The 21,287-nt window shown below is 36.7% G+C and overlaps 1 protein-coding gene across 1 annotated transcript in view; it reads left to right on the top strand.

Moving 5' to 3' along the window:
• Positions 1 to 21,287, top strand: part of Spidr (scaffold protein involved in DNA repair) — a 331,648-nt gene that overhangs the window by 103,693 nt on the left and 206,668 nt on the right. Inside the window, exon 5 of the mRNA XM_033760739.1 lies at positions 8,893 to 9,112. Within this exon, the coding sequence (XP_033616630.1) occupies positions 8,893 to 9,112 (220 nt within the window). The remainder of the gene's footprint in view (positions 1 to 8,892; positions 9,113 to 21,287) is intronic.

Here is a 21,287-nt window from a genome sequence, read left to right as displayed (position 1 = left end):
GTTTTTTTTTTTTTTTTTTTTTTGGTACCAGGGATTGAACTCGGGTCCTTGTGCTTGTGAGGTAGGTGCCGGAACCACTGAGCTAAATCCCTGGCTCTGGTCTCAGTTCTTACTATTCCATTTCTGTGCACACTACCCTTGCACCCAACATTACATATTTCCCTGCAGGATCAAGTGGTAACTTTCATGGTATAAGCTTAGCTACTAGGTCTAATATACTCTTTTTTCCCTTAATGTTTAGCTTGTAATTATACTTGCAATACCTGCAGTATTATAATTATATAAAGTAAATAATACCTGTATAAATTGCTACAAATATGCATAAGGCTTACCTAACAACCCTGTGACTGGTAAGTCACAAAACCTGTGGTGAATTTTAAAATATTATGTGACACCAGAGTTTGCAAAAAGGGCTCTGATTAGTAGAGCTGATTCTGTTCCCAACTCTGCCAGGGCTGAAGGCCTATGTGCACTACGTGTGTGCCTCACTTTCTTTATTGAGAAAGGGTGACTTTCTTCAACCCTAAGTTGTTTCTACTTTTAAAGTTCTGTGTTGCTGTTTTCCCTAGCCTTGTGGAAATTGGCTGTTGTGAAAATTATTCTCAGAGCTTTTTTAACTTTAAAGTCTCTGTATTTGATTTCCCTTGCACTTTTCTAACACTGGAGTTCACTGGCCTCTCACTGCATTTTTTTCAAGAGAGACACTTTTATGGTAGTGGTCAATCTGTTTTTGTTACATCTTCTCATTTTAATCCTTTAGCAAATTTCACTTCTCATTTTCCTTCTCTTCCCTGTCTGTTACAGTGCTGTGGGAAGAAAGTAGCCCCAAGACTACAATACCTGCTGCATGTAGTAGTTGTGAATTCGGTGTGTTCCCATTCATACATATGCTTCTCTAGCTCATTGTAGAGTTTCCTGTTTCTACCCAAATAAAGTGACTTAATGATAAGTTAGAAATTTATTATTTGGGCTGGGGATTTAGCTCAGTGGTTCCATTGCCTGCTTCACAAGCACAAGGACCCGAGTTCGATTCCCAGTACCAAAAAAAAAAAAAAAAGAAAAAGAAAAGAAATTAATTATTAAACTATTCCTTACTCATAGTTATTATAGAGAGGGCCAGGGGCTGAAGAATTAGTGTTGGAGTAAGGACCGCGGTTAAAGTGGCAGTAGAGGCACCTTGGTTCTGGTTCAGTTCATTAGTAAGTGTGTTCTAACTCGTTCTGCTATCCAGATGAGTAGTGAATTATCTACATAGTGGAGATACTGTTTTGTAGGGGTGCGTGTACACTTTTGCCTTTCATAGGATTGTGGAGGCAAGAATGGGTTTGTAAACCTTTAAACCCTGAGGACTAGAGTGACCAGCCATAATTAGTAAGTTGCTATTTTAAAATTGGGTTCCTGAAAATTTTCCCAACATCTTTATTTCTCAGTTGAAGCTCCCTTTATAAAAATAGACATATTTAAATGTCTATTTCTGTACTTTCTCTTTAGCCTTATGACCTTTTAAAAATTGTTTTTAGTATGACTTTTAGACACCATTTTCTGAGCCCATACTACCCACAGTAGTATCAATGGATACTTAGAGTGAAGGGGCAGCTGATCAGCTTCATATCCATTTGCATGCCAGCTGGTCCTATCTGTGTCATGTCACCTCCCCCTCAGTCAGCTCAACTGCTCTAATAAAATATCATGGACCACGTGGTATAAACAGCAGGAATGTATTTCTCACAGTGCTGGAGGCTAGGTTGGGCTGCAGCATGGTCAGGCTCTGGTGAGGGCCCTCTTCCTGGTTTGTAGGCAGTTGCCTTCTCTCTGCGTTTTTATGTGCTCCTGTGGAAAGGACAAGGTCTCTGGTGTATTTTCAGATAAAGAAACTGATTCCTTCAGATTAGGGACTCCAATTTATGACCTCCTTTAATTATTCCTTGAGGATTCTATCTCCGAATACAGCTACTTAAGGAGTTAGGGCTCCATTGTATGAACTTTGAGGGAACATTGAACTGTCCTCCCTTTGGTGTAATGTAACTTTTCTGAAAGAGTATTTGCTTTCTTACAGTCTTTGTATGCATTTTGTTCACTTGGATTTCTTTTAAAAAATGAAATCTTCAGTTGCCATTGAGTTTCTACAGGGCTGTGCAGGCTATCCCCAAAGGAGTCACAGTGACATGCCCAGTGATAGATAACATTGTGACACTGTGATCCTAGGAGGCTGAAGAGCTCAACTAAGACTCATTTGCTCTCATCTGTCATCCTTATGTTGTGATAAACATTCCAGTTGCCTGGTCAGTCTTGTCTTGTTTAGTTTTTTTTTTTGGTGGGAGGGTTGGATTTCAGATTTCTATTTCATGCTTAGAATTACTGTGGGTTTTGAAGAAGAATATTTTAAACTGGGTGAAAAGGCGAAATATGTGGAATCAAGAAGTGAAACCACAATTGTTTACAGCTCAGTAAGTAGTTGTGGTTAAGAAATGTGTCTGTTCATCATTGTTAGATGACTTCAAATTTTACAGAGGAGAATAGTATTTTTGACAAAAGTAATTACACTGTTAACAGGGTAACAATATGAAGTTCAGTGATTTTTTTTTTTTTTTGTACCCAGGATTGAACTCAGGTCCTTACACTTGCTTGGCAGGTGCTGGAACCACAGAGCTAAATCCCTAGCCCTAACAATATGAAGTTCTATAGAACTTGTATTTTAGATATTAAAATCTAGATCTGTTTAGAGCTTTATGAACTTTATCCTGAAATTATCTGTGACATGAATCTGATGGCAACTCACAACATTTACCCAGAAACTAAGATTTTGACTTAATGAACATTAATAATGCAAACAATGATTTAACAAAGGTCCACTTACTAAATATTCACTGGAGTATATAATTGCTAGGTTTTTAAAAAGAAAAGAAAAATAAAAGGAGCAGGATATGGTAGTGCATGCCTGTAATTTGGCATGAGTGTAACAGGATTTATAATAATAATAGCTCACGGTCACTAGTGTCAGAGTAAGGACAGAGGTCTTGTCTGCAGAGGAAGCAAGTGAACTTTTAAGTTCTGTGTCCATCCCTGACCCCTGTGCTTATGCAAGGGGTGTGTGTGTGTGTGTATCTGTCTGTCTTTATACCTGAGTATTCAAGCTTGAAAAACAGGGCAGGGCTAGAGGAATAGTGAGGACTTGATGAATTGGCCTGAAGAAGGAAAAAAGTAACAAATTTCTGGAGAGAGTAGGGTATACATTTTAAAGCACGATACTAGATAGGTTAGTCATGTTGGAGTATCTGTCTGTGAAGATAAAGGAGATAGAGTAACAATAGAAGAGGAAAATCTAAATTATTATGTAGTCAATGTTTAGATAATTAGACAATTTAATGTTATTGGCAACAACTGCCAGGAAAAGTATGTGTTAGAAAAACAGAAGTACCTGTCTTTGATAAAAGAATCATTCCATAGTTTCTCTGGTGTGAAAAACTATAATAGTACACAAGATCCTAATGAGATAATTAATAATGTGAAATAGCAAGTAAAGGGCTAAAGGTGTAGGGAAAGTGGGAAGGGTGGGGGAAAGGTAATAAGGGAAAGGAAGAAAACACGAGAAATTGAAAAAAATGGAAATAAAGTGTTTGTAGATGGGGAAGGGAGGAGGGGGTGAAGGAAGGGCAGGGACAAGGGGAAAAAATGAGAATCAAGACCTGTCATGTAAAGGTACAGGATCCCAATAATGAATGTAACTGTATTGTATACCTTGACTGTAACAATAAACTCAATAAAAAGAATTTTAAAAAATCATTACAAATTCTCTTTGCATGTAGTGACTAGTATACTTTATACTTTCTTGTTTAACATTTGTTATCCTTGTGATATATGTTAATTCATCAATATAGCTCATTTAGGAGGATTTGAGTTGATATGCATATAAATGGACCCTGGCTACCTATATATTTCAACAAAGTCATTGATCTCAGTAATCACAAATTTTATTCTTAGATCACTCATTCATTTTTTGGTGCTCTCTTTTTATTTAAATCAAAAGACTCAGCCAGCTTGAGTGGTACATTCCTATACTCCTGGACACTTGGGAGTGTGAAGCAGAAAGATTGTAAGTTCAGGGACAGCCTGGACAATTTACGGAGACGCTGTCTGAAAATAAAAAATAAAAAAGACTTGAAATGTAGCTCAGTAATAGAGCACCCCTGGTTTCATTCCCCAGTGCCATAAAAACAAGCAAAGTAAAACTTAGAGACTTTAAGAACAGTTGACTGAAAAATAAATCACTTATCTGTGTATTGATTAAGCAAATGTTATCGTGTAAATTAAATGGGAATTTTATTTTATTTTATTTTATTTTATTTTATTTTATTTTATTTTATTTTATTTTATTTTATTTTGAGACAGGCTGGCCTTCAACTCATGGCAATCCTCCTTCCTCAGCCTCCCAAGTGCTGGGATTATAAGCATGTGCCACCATGCCTAGTATGGATATTTTAACCTAAGAACTCTTTCATCTGCTAGGCATCTGTATGGATAGAAATTACTAGAATGTGTAGTATATTTTTCTTTGTAGTATATTTGTTTTTTGTTTTGCTTTGTTTTGATTGTTTACAGTGTTGGGGCTCTAATCCAGAGGTGCTGTACCACTGAGTTATACCCCTAGTCCTTTTTAAAATTTTTATTTTAGAAAGTGCCTTGCTAAGATGCAAGCTGGCTTTGAATTTGGAGTCCTTCTATCTCAATATCCAGAGTAGCGCCACCACACCCACCTATTTTAAGTATTTATTGAACACACTTGCCTTGAAAGCATACTTGATTTCTAGGATCAGACCAGCTAGTAATCTTTTCTTTCCTTTTTGGTTTTCTTATCTGTCAGAGAAGGAGACTAATACCTTTCTTACCTATTTCATAGATTTTTTTGTGAATCAGTAAGAGACTCGATTTGAAAATGCCTTGAAAAACTGGTAAGAATAACTCTTAAGAGCCACTTTTGCACACATGCCATGTGGGTTCCTTTGTTACCTCATGGATTACACTACTTTTAGGGACAGTTAACACTATGTTCTTTTGAAAGTGAAGTCACTCAAAATAGAGTGATAAATATAGATAAAATATTTGATTTTCTTTCTTTCTTTCTTTCTTTCTTTGTTTCTTTCTTGTACTGGGAATTGAACTCAGGGCCTTGTGCTTGCCAGGCAGGCCCTGTGCCACTGAACTACATTCCTGGCCACTGGTATTTAAGGATTTCAAGGGGAAGAAATAATTGCTTCTGGCTTGGATTCAAGAAACACTTCCTGGATGAGGTGATATTTTGGCTGAGTCTTATATAGTATTTATGGAAAATATTGCCCTAATGGCACAGAAATGACCTTTTATGTACCATTCATCTAACTATAAAATGATCTTCATTGTAAATGAGTATATTGTTCTTGGATTAAAATTCCTCAAGCACATGGTTTGCTGCTGGTTGACCCATGATTTTTCTCTCTCTTAGATGAGAGAGAACTTACATAACTTCATTTTCTGCTGGGAAGGTGGGTGCTGGTTTCTTCATGGACCTCTGGAGAGTGCCCTGCCTGGTAGACAGGTGGGCAGTACTGTCCTCTACCCAATATTGTGGCCTCAATGATCCCAATCACCACTTCCTAAGCAAGCGATGGTATACAGTGATGCATCATAAAATAACTTTTTATTTATAAGTTATTTGCAATAGTTCTTGAGCAGAGTTCTTAGTTTTTGAAGTATTGTTAGGATTTATTGTAACAATCTTCAAAGTTACTGTAGTCAGTGACAGTTTGATTCATCTCATATATGTAGGTATTTCTACCATAACAATTTATGTGTTTCTATAATAGCCTGCCTTTCCCTCAAGGTTTCCACATAATCCACTAGAAAACTACGTTGCTTTCTAAAGTGGGTCTAAGATATTAATGAATACCTGAAAGGAAGACTTGTGCTGCTTGGGAGTAGCTGTTATAGTCAAATACTACAAGTATTGCCCCACACAGGACCAAGAGTCTGTGCTTAGCTGGGCTACCTAAACTTGAGTAGGGCAGCACATACTCAAGTGCACAGGTGGTTGTGGCGCCCTGGACAGTGACTGGTTTCGTTTCAGCAGGAAACAGGGCAGGATACACCCTAGAATTGTGATGGGCACAGGCCCTGAGTTCAGGCACAAGTTTTAATAATTCTGAAAATATGTCCAAAAGTATTTCTATGACATCACAGCCCTTACATCTAGGACTTTTCCCTTTGTTTTTGAAGATTTTAATTCTTCATTCATTTCCCTGTGTGTCCTGGTCAGGAAAAAGTGTATGGATCAGAATGACCTCTTTATTATCCTACTTTCCTATTCATATTCATCTGTGTGGCAGGTCAACTGTGTGTTCTCTTTCCAGTCAGCCCCCTTCCTTAGATACGTATTTTCATACCTCCATATCCTTGCACCTACTGGCTAGTGGCAGCTTAACATGGGGCTTACTCACATGCTTCCCCAATCCTATTTTCTTCCTTGCTTTGAGAATAACAAGACAAGGACATACTGAGAAATGGTTTTCCAGGTCAGTGCACTGGAAAATAACACGGGGACACATGCTATTGGCAATTTGATAAAGAAAAGGAAGGAACAATTGGGGTTAAGCGAGAAGTGAATGAAGGAAAAGTGAGAGGGAGAAAGAAAGGGAAACAAAAACTTTAAAAAATTAGCACCATGTAAATATTAGTTTTTATTATTCACTCTCAGCCATTTGGGTAAAGTGGTAGAGAAACTCATCTTAGTGTCTATTATCAGGAAGGTACTAGGTACCTTTTTACTTTCACTAAATTAACTTTTTAAATTAAAAAGCACAAAGAAATAGAAAAACATAATTGCATGTATCTCCTCCTCCTTGTGGTTTCTCTTCCGTCCTTTGGAACTATTACTCTTCCTGGAGACATCCAGAGTATTTTGCTTGAATTAGGAGAGAAACATATTTACTCTTTCACAGACATCAATCCCGCCCAGAGATGGGTCTGTACTGGTGTAACATCCACGGCTCATATTTCTCCACATTCCTCTTGATCACTGATCTGAAGATACTTGGAAAGCCTGTTAGCTTCGTTGCATATCCGTATTACTTCGGGTAGTCCGTAGGAGTCCTCCTCATGAACTCCGCCACAACATCTCAAGACGCTTTGAACAAATATCACTTTGTGATACCCCAGGTTCATCTGGGAGTCCAGGAAAATAAAACAGAGTAAGCAGTAGGCACACCCAGAGTTATATCCAGCCTATTTCAGTTCAAATCCTGTCTCTTCTTTCATAAGCTGTGTGAAGTTCTGGTCATAGATGAATTCTAGGTTTGTTTATCTTTTGCCTTTTTGCTTCATATATTTTTATAATAAAAACAGTATGACAGATTTGAACTCCCCTGGCTTCCTTTCTGAGTCAGTCTTCTTTTTCTCCATAGATACCAGCTATTCTGATTTCTCTTGTGTTCTTCTATTCCATATTTATACTGATGTGACATATGTATCCATAAACAATATTGGTTTCTGTGGGGTTTTTTGTTGTTGTTGTTGTTGTCATTTTTTCCTGGTACTGGGGATTGAACCCAGTGTCTTCACTATGAACTACATCCCTGGTCCCTTTTATTTATTTATTTATTTTTTATACTGAGAGAAGGTCTCACTAAGTAGCTAAGTTGACAGTTGTCCAGGCCGGACTCAAACTTGTGATCCTCCTACCGTAGCCTCTCAGAGTGGTGGGCAAACGGGGTGCACTACCATGCCTGACTTTTTGTTTTTTAATTGCATTATATGTATGTATCTTGTTTACCTCTTGTTTTTGAGATTTCTTCATCTGATACTCTCAGGTCTGGTTCAGTCACTGGAAGTGCTCTAAATTATACTGTGGTGTGAACACACCATCTTCCTCACTTAATTTGGGTCTTAACAATACTAAGATGTATGCTTGGTTAGGTCTTTTGGTACATGTGGTTTCTGGGTCATGCCTGGGTTTCTGGGCTATATACTATATACACTCTCACCTTTATGTTTCTCTTAAATCTCACAAATGTTCACTGAGGAAGTTTGCATGCTCCCCATTTCACACATGAGAAAACTGAGAGACTGAAATGCTAGGTAATTTGTCCAACCTTGTAAGCGGGACAGTATTTGAATCCATATTGGGCTGGGGATTTAGCTCAGTGGCAACATGCCTGCCTGAATCTATATTGAATTCCACCCATTTAAATCCAGGGCCTCAATACCCAGTAGTTCATGGAGAACCACTGAGCTAAATCCCCAGCCCGATCCTCAACTTTTAATCTTTATGATCATTAGAAGAGTTGCAGCCAGCTGGTGTGTGTGCGTGTGTGTGTGTGTGTGTGTGTGTGTGTGTGTGTGTGTGTGTGTGTTTCCCCAAAGCAGAGAATCAGAGTAGGTGATGAGAAGAGAGCATGTAAGAAGGAAGACCAACAGTAGCCATACACCTTTAGTAGTGGTCACTAAAAGGGTTCAAGTTTGGGAGTGGAAATATGCTTCATGAAATAAATGATGGGTCCTGGGTTTCCACAAGCACAAGACTATTTCTTCATGATAGAAGACTATTTTATGTGTTTAACATGCGTATATTAAATGCAACATGCAGGCAGTTTTTGATTAAAGAAAGATGTTATAGGGAGCATGATAGTCTGTATTTTTGTTTTGTTTTTTCGTACCGGGGATCAAACTCAGGTCCTTGTGCTTATCAGACAGGCAGTGTAACCAGATAGTCTATATTTTACTTTGCAAAGTTTGTAGATCATTTTTTTCTAGGTGAAGATAGCTATCTGAATGTGAATCTTTTTATTCATAATACTTTATTCACATGTGAACCATGTCATTTTGGACTTCATTTTAAATTTTGTTCTTTTCTTCAACTTCTAGGTAGAAAATCTGGTATATTAATTGTGAAAATTCTAGAGCTACATGAGGAATGCACTATGCAAGTTGCCATGTGTGAGCAGTTATCAGGCCCACCATCCCCCACTCCTTCCCAAGATGTGGCCCCTGGGCCAGGAACCAATCTGAAGGTTCTCTTTACTCGGGAGACTGCAGGCTACCTTCAGGGGCATCCCCAGGACATCATCCACATTTTCCCTCCCTGGTAAGTGCAAAGAACTAAGTCCAGCAATCACTAACTGTGAGTCTGTTTCATAAGAAAAGACTTTAAAAAAAAATTGGAACATTTTTGTCACTTTATTATAGAGAAATGCCAAGGAAAAAAGCCAAGAATTTACACAGGTTTTATATAACAGAAGCACTGAGTTGTCTTTGATGGCTTATTTGTATTTCTGGCAGTAAAGGTTGATAATTTGAGGCAAGGGAAATGGGAAACAACTGCATCATGATTCTTGCCAAAGGGGTGCGTTGTTTTAAGATCTGGCTGTTGTGGTTTTTATCTTTCCTGAAAAATGCTTTTTAGTAAGAGGCAATATATGACAAGAGTAATACATAATAAGTTAGTAATTTTTTGGTAGTCACTTAAGGATAAAAAGCATAAATTAAGACATAATTTGGTTTGAACTTCAGGAAGATAAATATTCACTGTTAGATCAGAAATTATTTTCAGCAATATAATACTGGCTTTTTTGCATGTGATATTAATTTTCACCACGAATGGAAGAAAACCTTTTCTTTTGAAAGAAAATTTGAACAGTCTTGTTTTAAGAACTGCTTATTGATTTTTGGACAATATTTAATGTTTTATTCATTTGAGAAATCTTTATGTTTGAAATTAACAAAAGATTTTTAAAATTACGTTTTCTTCTAGAGGAGGTATGTCTTCAGAGTGTCCATAGCAAGTGATCATCACTTCTTGGTTTCTGTAGTTATGTCTTTAGTCAGTGGGTATTGGCTCCCTGAGAACACTGTCTTCTTGTTTTATTTTCCCTCTTGCCTACATTTCTCCTTCTTCTCTTTTTTGGCTATTTTCAGTTTCATTCTTTGAGTATTGTTTTGCTCCATAATTCGAGTATAAGCTGAAAAATGAGAGTGATAGAAAATTCTGTATTTGGCCTAAAAATGATATGTTAAGTTCTGTTTTTAGACAACATGTCATCCAATGGAAATAGATATTGCTTTCTAGAAAGACAAACTGGAATGGTTATATTATTGAAGCCATATGGTACCAAATATTAATGCTATTTTTAGGAAGTTTAGCAAACACAAAGTGAAATTGTCTGAAGTAGAAGTAATTTCATAAATTTCTCTGGAGTTCATTTGACCTAACTTTCTCAAAATGACCACTTCAAAAAAATATATAGTTAATAAATATAAGTGCATGAAAGTTTATTCTTTTTAAATTTTAACTAGTACGTGTTTGTAGTACATAATGATTACATTCATTGTGGGGAATTGCTACATGTACATAACATCTCAGTTCTTTCTTTTTTACTTTTTCCCTGCAACCCCTTTTAAAAATATTTTTACTTTCATTTTTTGCCAGCATCAGATTATTTATTTTTGTAAGTCCTTGTCAGTTGAACTGTCATAAACACAGATTAACACCAAAGAAACATAAAACACCATAAAACAATTATACTAAATCAAGGTACATTTTCAAATACATTGTCTATGATGGATTACATTAACTTTTTTTATCTCTTTTTCCCTGCTGTCTGTCTTTTATTTTGTACTTTATATATTAAGTTTTTCATATGAGATAAACCATGTGATATTGAAGCTTGTGTGTCTGATTTATTTCACTTAACTTTCTGGTCTCAAAATACATCCATTTTCCTACAAATGACTCATCGTTTTAAAGGCAGAGTAGTACTCCATTGTATGTAAATACCGCATTTAATTATGTATTTAACTTTTTGGTGTTGGGGATTGAACTCAGAACCTTGTGTTTGCGAGACAGGTGTGGCACCACTGAGCTAAATCCCTGGCCCAAATCCTGAATATTCCATAGGCACCAAATGAACATTTGTCTTTTTCTTGTTGTTGTTACTGGGGTTTGAACACAAGACCTTGCACTTGCAAGGCAGGCAGCAGCACCACTGAGCTAAATCTCTGGCCCTCCATTCATTTATTGATGGATATATAGGCTGCTTCTAAGATTTAGCTATTATAAATTGTGCTGCTATAAATGTGGGTATGTATATATCACTATAATATGATGTCTTTTAACTCTTTTGGGGAAAACATCTGGAAGGGAAAAGCTCGATCAAATGGACGCAAGAGGATTACCACAAGTTTGAAGCCAGTTTGAACTACATAGTAAGCTGAAAGTGAGACTGAACTACATAGAAAAACCCTGTCTCAAGCAAATAAGTAGAAAGTATTGGAGATAAATCTGTGTGGTAGAATATCCCTGGGTTTGATCTCCAGTACCACAAAAGAAAAAACCCAAAACAATCAAATGGGATTACATCAAATTAAAAAGCTTCTGCCTGCGAGATAAAATAGGTAAAACTCTTGAAGTCCTGGACATAGGCAAGAATTTTCTGAACAGAATTCCTGCACAGGACTGAGTACCAAGAATCAATAAAGGGGATCGTATCAAATTAAAAAGTTTTGGCAAAACTCCCTCTCTCCCTTCCCCTTCCCTCCTTCCTTATCTGGTTTTGCCATCAGGGTTATGTTGGCTTCATAGAATGAGTTTGGAAGTATTCCTTCCTTTTCTATTATATGGAAACATTTGAAAACTTTTGATGTTAGTTCTTCCCTAAAGGTCTGATAAAATCTGTCCATGTAATTTCTGTTTCTTTTTGCTATTGATTTTTAGTTTCACTCTATTGTTATCTTATAGGATGCATGAATAATTTCAGTTGTTTTGTATTTATTGAGACTTCTTTATGGCCTAAACTATGGTCTACAGTTAGTCCCTTAAGAACCAGCTCAATTCTGGGAGAATTGTTCAAAGGCGGATTCATTCATAAGCGAGTCTAATAAGTGAATCTTATACAGCATACCTGCGAAAGTTCACAACTCAAATGTTCATAAGTTGGGGACTTTCTGTATTCTGGAGAATGTTTTATGGACTGCTGAAAAAAATGTGTGTTTTGCTGTTGTTGTTGGAACCCTCTGTAGATATCTGTTAAATCTATTTCATCTATAGTGTGGCTTAACTCTGATGTTTATGTTTTTGTTTGTTTGGTTGGTTAATTGGTTGACCCATCTACTTGTGAGAGTGGGTATTGAAGTTTACCACTTTGATTATATTTGGGTCCATCTGTCCTTTTATGTAAAGTTGTATTTGTTTAATGAAATTGGGTATGCTGATGTTTAGTGAATATATATTTATAATTTTCATCTCTTCTTGGTGATTTTTTTTTTCCCTTTACCATTATGTAGTGACCTTCTTTTTCTCTTCTAACCAGGTTTGATTGGAGGTCAACTTTGTCTAATATAAGTATAGCTATTTCTGTTAGTTTGGGGGCTCCACTTGCTTGGCATATCATTCTCCATCCTTTCATTTTCAGGATATGTATATGTTTACAGATGAAATGTGTCTCTTACATCATATAGATGGATCTTGTTTTTTTATCCAATGTGCCAGTCAGTGTATTTTATTGGGAAGTTTAGACCATTTACATTGTGTTATTATTGAAAGGTATGTACTAATTCTCATTACTTAATTGTTTTTCCAGTGTATGATTCATTTATTTCTTATTCATTTAACTACTCTCTCAGTGAGATTTATTCTTTCCCTCAAAGTTGTTGTTGTCCTCATCATCTCTGGTTTGAATTCCCTGTATTATTTTCTACATTTTGGGCTTGGTAGTCATGAATGTTTCTAGGTCTTTATTTCTTCTTCAGTTTTTAATGATAGCCTTATAGGAGAATCTAATAATCTAGATTGTCAATTATTTTCTTTTAGGGCTTGGAAAATTTTATTCCAAGCCCTCCTGGTCTTTAAAGTTTGTGTTGAGAAATCTGCAGTTACTCTGATGAGTTTGCTGTATAAGTGCTTTAATACTTCTAACTTCTTTTAATAGTCTTTGTTTTGGGTTCTTGGCATTTTGGCTATGATGTGTTATGGGAAGTTTTTTTTCTGATGATTTCTATTTGGGGTTCTAAATGCCTCCTTTACCTGGGTATCCATTTCATTCTCCAGAATCAGGGAATTTTCTATAATAATTTTAGGGAATAGATTTTTTTTATACCATTAACCTGTACTATAACAACCTCAATGTACAATGATTGTTACCTCTTTCAGAGTTATCTAGGAGCTCTTTCATAATCTTTACCTTGTTTGTTATTCATTTTTCATTATTATTTATTGAATGTTCCAGTGATTCCACCTTGTCTTCAAGTCCTCATCTCATTTCTTCTGATTCATCTTGCTAGACTTTCAATTGAAATTTTTATTTGTCTCACTGAAGTTTTATTTTCCAGGATTTCTATTTGGTTCTTTTCAGAACTTTAGTTGCTTTACTGAAATGGTTTTATATCCTGTATTGTCCTCCTTAATTCATTCAGCTGCTTATTTTTTCTCTTTTTTGAGCTCATTGATCATTCTATTAGTTTTTTAAAACTTAGTGGGATTTCACACACTTGAATACCTGTGGCTTTGAATTTTGGGGAACTATGAATTTTTGGAGGTATCTTACTGCCTTGTTTTCTCATGTTTCTCCTGTTTTTGTGTTAAAGTTAGTAGATCAGTTCTGATGAAAAAATCTATGACTATTGCGGAGATCTCTTTAGTAAGCGGCGCTATACTGCAAGGAGAGAACAACAACTAGTAATATTAATATCCAAAGAACCAATTATATATCAACATACAATTTAAAATATGTTTAAAAAGTTCTCTACTCTTTTACTAACCCAGGAAAATAAAATATAGTAATACCATAGGACAGGCTAGGAAAAAGGAGTTTTAAAAGAAAGAAAAGGAAAAAACTAAGAAAAATGGAAAAAAACAGGTTTAAAAGGTAATATTTTAAAGGTAATATCCTAAAGGAGGGGAAGTTTGACAGGTTATAAGAAAGGAAGGAAAGAAAGAAAGAAATGTCATAAATGATTCTGTAGTAGACATTGTTATGTGTGTTGTTTTATGCATAATTCAGACTGTTTTTCATAGTGGGTTTTAGGCACTGTTTGAGTAGTTCAGATCTATCTTTTTTTTTTTAATTTTATTTTGTTGAAGTAGTTTCTATTCCTGGATTGTTTGTTTATGGTACTGGATATTGAACTTGGGTCCTTGCACTTTGCATGGCAGGTGGTAGAACCTCTGAGCTAAATCCCTGGCCCTTAGATCTATCTATCTTGTTGTTATGATTCCTAATATTAAGTTGTACATAAATGTTACAGCGCAGTACTTGGTACTGGTCAGATTAAATTCTTTTCCTTCTATTCATTTACTAGTAATAACTTCTTTTGTGCACATTGTTTTTCTTAACCTTTACTGATATATGTGTTGGGGTTCAAAGAACTCATCAATTTACATATCTGTTTGTATACATGTATCTACATATCATAATTTAAAGTCTTTTATTTTGGGGTTTTAAGTTTACTTCCTATTTTGGGGAGAAGTAAGTTACCATGACTTTGTCCATGTATGAATAAGTTCACATAATTATCTTTTAAATGATTGTGAGTATTCTACTGTATATTGATATACAGTCTTTTATTTTGTGTTTTTACGATTGCTTCCCATTTTGGAAAATATAATTGATTTTTATTAAAATAAAAATTTGTATGGTTAAATCAATTATGGTAACATTTTATTTCCTTTCTGGTACTTAGAATTTTTTAACTGGTTCCTATCTTGTTGTTTGGCTAAATTTCCAAGGCAAAATTTTTTCACAGCTGTATTTTTTTTGAGACAGGGTCTCACTATGTAGTTTAGATTGACCTGGAACTCATTATGTAGTCCAGGCTGATCTTGAACTCACAGCAGTCCTCCTGCCTCAGCCTCCCGAGTGCTGGGATTACAGGTGTGCGCCACCACGCCCAGCTTCACAGCTGTATTTTACTGCCTAGAATAATACTTGGCATATAGTAGAAATCAATAACTATATGTTCAATGTTGACTATTAAATTATCATGAAGGCTTTCTCAGCTTTTGTGTGTTCCCTATTTGAATGAGAAGGTTGGTGATTTGTACATTTTAAAAAATATTTATTGAATATTTACTTACTATGTAATAGACCTTGTATCAGAACTTGGGAATACAGTATTCCAAGTGAATGAAAAATTATCTCTGTCCTTAATGAGGTTACAGTGTGGCGGGAGAGAAAGACAAAAAATTGTTAAAGACTCTTGTGAGTGTTGTAATTAGATCTATGTAGGGAATGTGAGAACATGAAGCAGAAAGACACAACTGATAAGTCAGTAGAGTTGGATTCTGTGTGTGAGTGGGTGCTTATGTGTTGTGCGTGTGTGCACTTAGCAGAGAATAGATTGAGAGATGTGATGTTAGGGTAGCTTTTTGGAGTTGGCGATCCTCTATCTGACTTACAAAGGCTAAACTGGAATGAGTCAGAAGCTACACCATAAAGTCATTTGAAGAGGAAACCACAAGAGTAATAATCAAAAAGCTAGAATGGTAGAGAGGTAAGACATATCGGGGCATACATAGTGCTCTGTGGAAAGAGTGGAAATTCTAAGGCACGTGTGGCAGAAAGTGAGCCTGGGAGAACCCAGCACACTGTTGATGCACTGAGATTGAATCCTCGTCTGCAGGAGGACTGTGATCATCTATGTCATACTTAGTCTATGGATTGTGACTCAGTGCAGAAGGCCTCAGTAAAGCCATTTAAGAGACTGGGAGAAGTTCCCATGTGAAAGAAGTGATGATTTAGAATGGAATGATATTTTTAGTTACTTTTCTCTTATTGCTGAGACAAAATACCTGACACCCAAAGATAAAAGGGAAGGGATTTATTTGGCTTGCAATTTGTAGAGGTTTCAGTCCATAATCGGCTGGCTCTGAGGCTGGGATGACAAACAGGCATCGCAGAGGAGAAACAAAATGGTGTGTACAAGGTAGCACAGGCAATAAGGGGGTTTAACAGCATCTTCTTGCCCCTTTTATCTTATTCAGACTACTGGGGTGGTGCCAAACCAATCACTCACATGTAGTGGTTTAGTAATCACATGCCTTTAACCCCAGCATCACACATTACAGATTAAACTACTGTTGAAAAAGAGTCTCACCTCATCTGCATGAAGCTTTGAGAAGGAACATCTAAACAGAAACCATAACAGACAGTAAACAATACATATTATTATATTCTGGTATTCAAGGCAACAGAAATAGTTGATGAGTTTGATGTAGTTTATGAAGGAAAGACAGGAGACAAGAAAAACAGAGAAGTTTTTAGATTGAGTAAAGTGATTGATGATGCCATGTTCTAAAATGGGGAGAGTTGGGACAGATTTGTGGAGTATAGTCACTCATACCTTTTTAGTAGTGGCAATAGCTATACCTCTGACTAAAAGCAAGAGAGGTTGTAATGCCAAAAGAGAAACCCTATCAGTTGTACTGGATTGTCATTGTACTCACATACAGTAAGTGGCAGAAGACTGAGAGCACACAGGCTTATTCATTGCTGTTTTGGTTCCTATTTTATACTTTCCACCTAGGATTCTTTGAAATGAAGAAATTGCCACTCTTGTTAGGAGCAAAGTAGAGCTAAAGACATAATCTTTGTTTATTGAGTTAGGATTATCTTCCTGTTGGGACAGCCAGGAAGGCAATGTTGTCCCACCAAAATTACAGGGTTTCTTCAGGGCAAATAAAAAAAGAAAACCAATACAATGTGATTAGGAAAAAAGACCATGTGAGTAATCTGTAGTCTCTAAAAATTGACAAATGGAGGAGAGAAGGAAAACAATTATTTGCTTTTACATGAACAAGGAAGTTAAAGCTGGTAACATTTTTCTGTGGGATGTTTATAGGAATATAACCATGGTGTTCTGTGTTCAAATGAGTTTGGAAAAGGTCTGCCCAAATGTGGACCAGTTGTTGTCTATAATACTGCTCAAATTTCTCATTTGCTAATGTGCATTATGATTTCCAGTAGAAGGAAACAAAAACAGGGGCACCTTGGTACAAAATGCTAGCAAACAAATGGATATGTTGTTCATAATCTAAGATAGTGGTGAGTAGAACAACTAAGGGAAGTGGTGTACAAATCTGTTTCTCTACCTTAAACAACTTACTAATTTAGGAATCCCTGAGAAATCGGAGAATTAAGACTTCCAAAACTATCATAAAATTCTACACAGATAGCTAATTCTCAAGAAAGATCACAAGACATAGGAAGAAACAGTAAAATAGCTGTAAATAAAGAAACTGTAAAAATATGAGCTAATTTGTAAGGCTCAGTAGAGAGGTTCAACAAAAGGTTTAGAACACAAGATCTATAAACTTGAAGGTAAGAAAATTGACCTTATCTCACCTGAGGGGTAGGTGAAGAAAAAATTAACAAAGCCCAACGGACTCAAACATGAAATGAAGAAACCAGCATAATATGATGATGCCAGCAGGGGACAGAAAGAAACAGCAGAAGAAAAGTATTTGAACAAATAATGACTGAAAACATCTCAAATATAACGAAAAACTTCATACATCCAGGAACTCTAAATAGAATAAACTCAGAGACCCATGTCAAAACCCTTTTAGTGAAATTGCCAAAACCCAAGCACAGAATATTGAAAGCAGCAATCCAGGCAGATGTCATGTACAGAGGATCTTCAATAATAAGATCTAATTTCTTGTCAGAAACCACAAAGGCTAGGAGGCGGTGGGATGGCATATTTAAAATCTTGAAAGAAATAAGCTTGCAACCAAAATTGTACACCCAACAAAGTTAGCTATCAAGAATAAAGGTGACAGCCCCCTTTCTGGCCCCCTTTCACTTTCTCTTATACAGAAGCTTTGTTTTTCTCAATAAATTTTTCCTACTCTTAACCTCTGTTGTTCCTAGAATTCATTCTTCAGTTTTAGAGAACATGAACTCAAATTTCAGATATCTAGTAGTTCTGGGAGTTACATCTCTTCTCCCTACATCATTTTGGAGGTTTTCCACCTAGAATACTGGTCCAGGCCACCTGTGAAGACAAGCCCATAGCATTTCAGGGATGCATTGTCTAACCTGGAATTGGGAACACTAATCAGAAAAAGGCTGAATATCTCCCTGAAGTCAAATAGTAATGTTGTTGACAAGTTTGGTAGAGAAGCTGGGGAAGTGGGAAGAATTACAGACAAACTGGAAAACCATTGAGCTACTAATCTAAACAAAATGATATGAGGCCTGCCTAGAAAAGAGCGGCACAGGTGCACAAGCTTCGGCTAGAGGTCCACCATACCATTTGTAAATGCGCAGATCCCTGGGAGCAGCTGTGTGGACCAACATGGTGTGGCTGCAGGTGGATTCCAGTCATGGCCCCACCCTGACCCCAGAGGGGCAGGCATGCCCCCCCAAGCCACAGACCCCTCTACAAAAGAGCTATGCAGGCACACAAGCAACAGCCAGTGGCTCCCCCCATTACCACTGATAAATGCCTGGACACCCTAGCCAGAAGCCTATGCAGACAACAGGAACTGGGGTACTCAGCCCTAGCCCAAGGCCCTCCCCGACTACAGCTACATAGGAGCCCCAGTGAGAGGCACACCTAGATACCATCCCAAGTGTACACAGGCCCCAGCCAGAAGCCTGCCCATACAACAGGTTAGCTCAGGGATCCAAAGTCCACCATTCTAAACCCAGGAAGTGGTGTACTGGTGAGCAGCACAGTAAAGGCTGCTCAGTGACTTGCTGAGAATTGAAGACCACGGGGTGAACAAAAGTTGCCTCAACAAAGGCATAGCAGGCTGCATCTGTTGAAATGAGAAGACACGTAAATAAGTCTCAAAACCAGACTTCCGGATCACCTAAGGCAACCTCAAAGGGCAATGAGATGGAACAGTCTGATATTCAACCACCTGGACTCCCTGAACTGGTAAGAAAGAGGACCTGGAAAAAATGAAATTAGAAATAGTTTCTCAGGTAACAGCAGACATTGTGCCTAAATTACAAGACATGATTAGTAAATCTAGAGCAGACACAGATAAAAAATAGAGGAGCTGAGAAACATGATGTAATCCCAACATAGGAAATACATAGAATTCATAAAACAGATACAAACGGATTTCCAGGAGATTAAAATCTCCATTGAAAGTTTATGCAGCAGAACAAGCCAATATGAGGATAGAATTTCAGATTAAGAAGATAGGATTGCAAGTAGTGACCAGGAAAATAAAAGATTCTTTAAAAATAATTTTTATTATTACTATTTAGTGGTCTCTCTCAAAGACTAGTTCCATTTTGTGGGTATTGGGGATCAAACTTGGGACTTGCTGCTTGTGAGGCACGCAACTGAATCACTGGGCTAAATCACTGGCCCAAGAAAAATTTCTCTCCCCACCCATTAAGTTTATTGGTACATTTAAAGCAAATGATACAGTTACATTTATTATTGGGATCTTTTACCTTTACATGATATGTCTTGGTTCTTTTTTTTTCCCCATACCATGTCCACCCTTCACCCTTGCCTATTTACACAGACTTTGTTTCCATTTTTTTCCTTTTTTCACATTTTTTCTTTTCCCATATTTCCTTTCCCTTCCCCTTCCCACTTCCCCTTTACCCATTATTTTCCTGTTTCACACTCTCACTTATACCATTTGAACCTTATTTTAAAATTTTCTTTAAAATAGTAAGGGACCACGAGAAATCAATCCAGCAGCTGCTTGGTGATGTAAAAAAATAACACAAGGCTGAGCGAGTCAGTGAAGAAACAGTGCAGATAAGTAAGGCATATAGGACTCCAACTAGCCATGATTAAAAAAAAAAATCAACACATAGGCATATAATAGTTAAGATTCAAGAAACGAAATAGAAGAACAAAATTCTGTAAGCAGTTGGGGGGGGGACACATACAAAGGAAAGCCCAGCAGAAACACAACAGACTTCTTAATACAAACCCAAAAGGCAAGAAGAGTATGGAGTGACGTAGTTCAAGCCCTAAAGGAAAACAACCTCCAACCCAGATTAATATACCCTGCAAAGCCATCTTTCAAAATTGATGGAGAAATAAGATACTTTCATGACAAAGAGCACCTTAGGAACTTCATGAATACTAAACCAGTACTCCAAAAAATTTTAAACAATATCCTAGGAAAAGACAATGAGGATCACAACCCCACAAAGCCCAGCAGAATGAATCCATCAGACACAACAAGAAGTTAAACACAAAGGAGAATCCAACAAAAAGAAAAAGTAATGACAAGGATAAGTCAATACATATCAGTTATAACCATCAGTGTTAATGGTTTCAGTTCACCAATCAAAAGAAATAGACTGGCAGAATGGGTCAAGAAGCAGGATCCAACAATATGCTGCATACAAGAAACACACTTAATTCAAGAAGAAACTCATTGACTGAAAGTTAAATGGTGAAAAACAATACTCCATGTGACAGAAACCCCAAAAAATGCTGGAGTAGCTATCTTCTTTGCAGATCAAATGGATTTCAAGCCAACACTCATTAAGAGAGACAAAGGATACTACATCTTTGTAAATAGAACAATCAAAGAGGAAGAGATGACAATCATTAATATATATGCATCAAACCGTAGTGTACCCAACTATATAAAACAAATACTAATGGGCATGAAAAAAATCATATAAGCACTAATGCAATAGTAGTGAGGGATCTGAATACCTCACTGTCACAAATATATCAACCACACAAACAAGAAAATACTAAAATTCAATCAAACTCTTGGACAAATGAATTTAACAAATATCTAAAGAGTGTTCTACCCCACAAAATCAGAATACACATTCTTTTTAGCTGCACATGGATTATTCTCCAAGTAGATGACATACTTGCTAATAGAACGTGTTTAAGTAAGTGCAAAAGAATTGAAGTTACCCCTGTATATTATCAGACCATAGGGTGATGAAATTGGAGATCAACCAAAAAAGAAACTGCAAGAATTTCATAAACATTTTGATCCCCGGCACCAAAAAAAAAAAAAATACAATTTCATAAACACATGGAAATTGAACAAAACACTTCTGAATACCCAATGTGTCACAGAGGAAATTAAGGAAGAAATCAGTTCCTACAATTAAATGACAATGACAATATAAAATATTGGAATGTATGGGACACAGTGAAAGCAGTCTTATGAGGGAAGTTCATAGCAGTGAATACTCAAGAAAATAGAGCCAGCTCAATTGCGCAACCTGATGCTGATCCTCTTTTTCAGCTTCTAGAAAAAGAAGAGTGGGATAAACACAGAGTTCATACAAGAGAGGAAACTATAAAGATGAGGG

Source organism: Fukomys damarensis, unplaced genomic scaffold (genome assembly GCF_012274545.1).
Source record: "Fukomys damarensis isolate Sample0158 unplaced genomic scaffold, DMR_v1.0_HiC HiC_scaffold_5, whole genome shotgun sequence".
NCBI lineage: Eukaryota > Metazoa > Chordata > Mammalia > Rodentia > Bathyergidae > Fukomys > Fukomys damarensis.
Note: the sequence above shows the minus strand (reverse complement) of the source record. Positions and strands in the feature narration are given on the sequence as shown.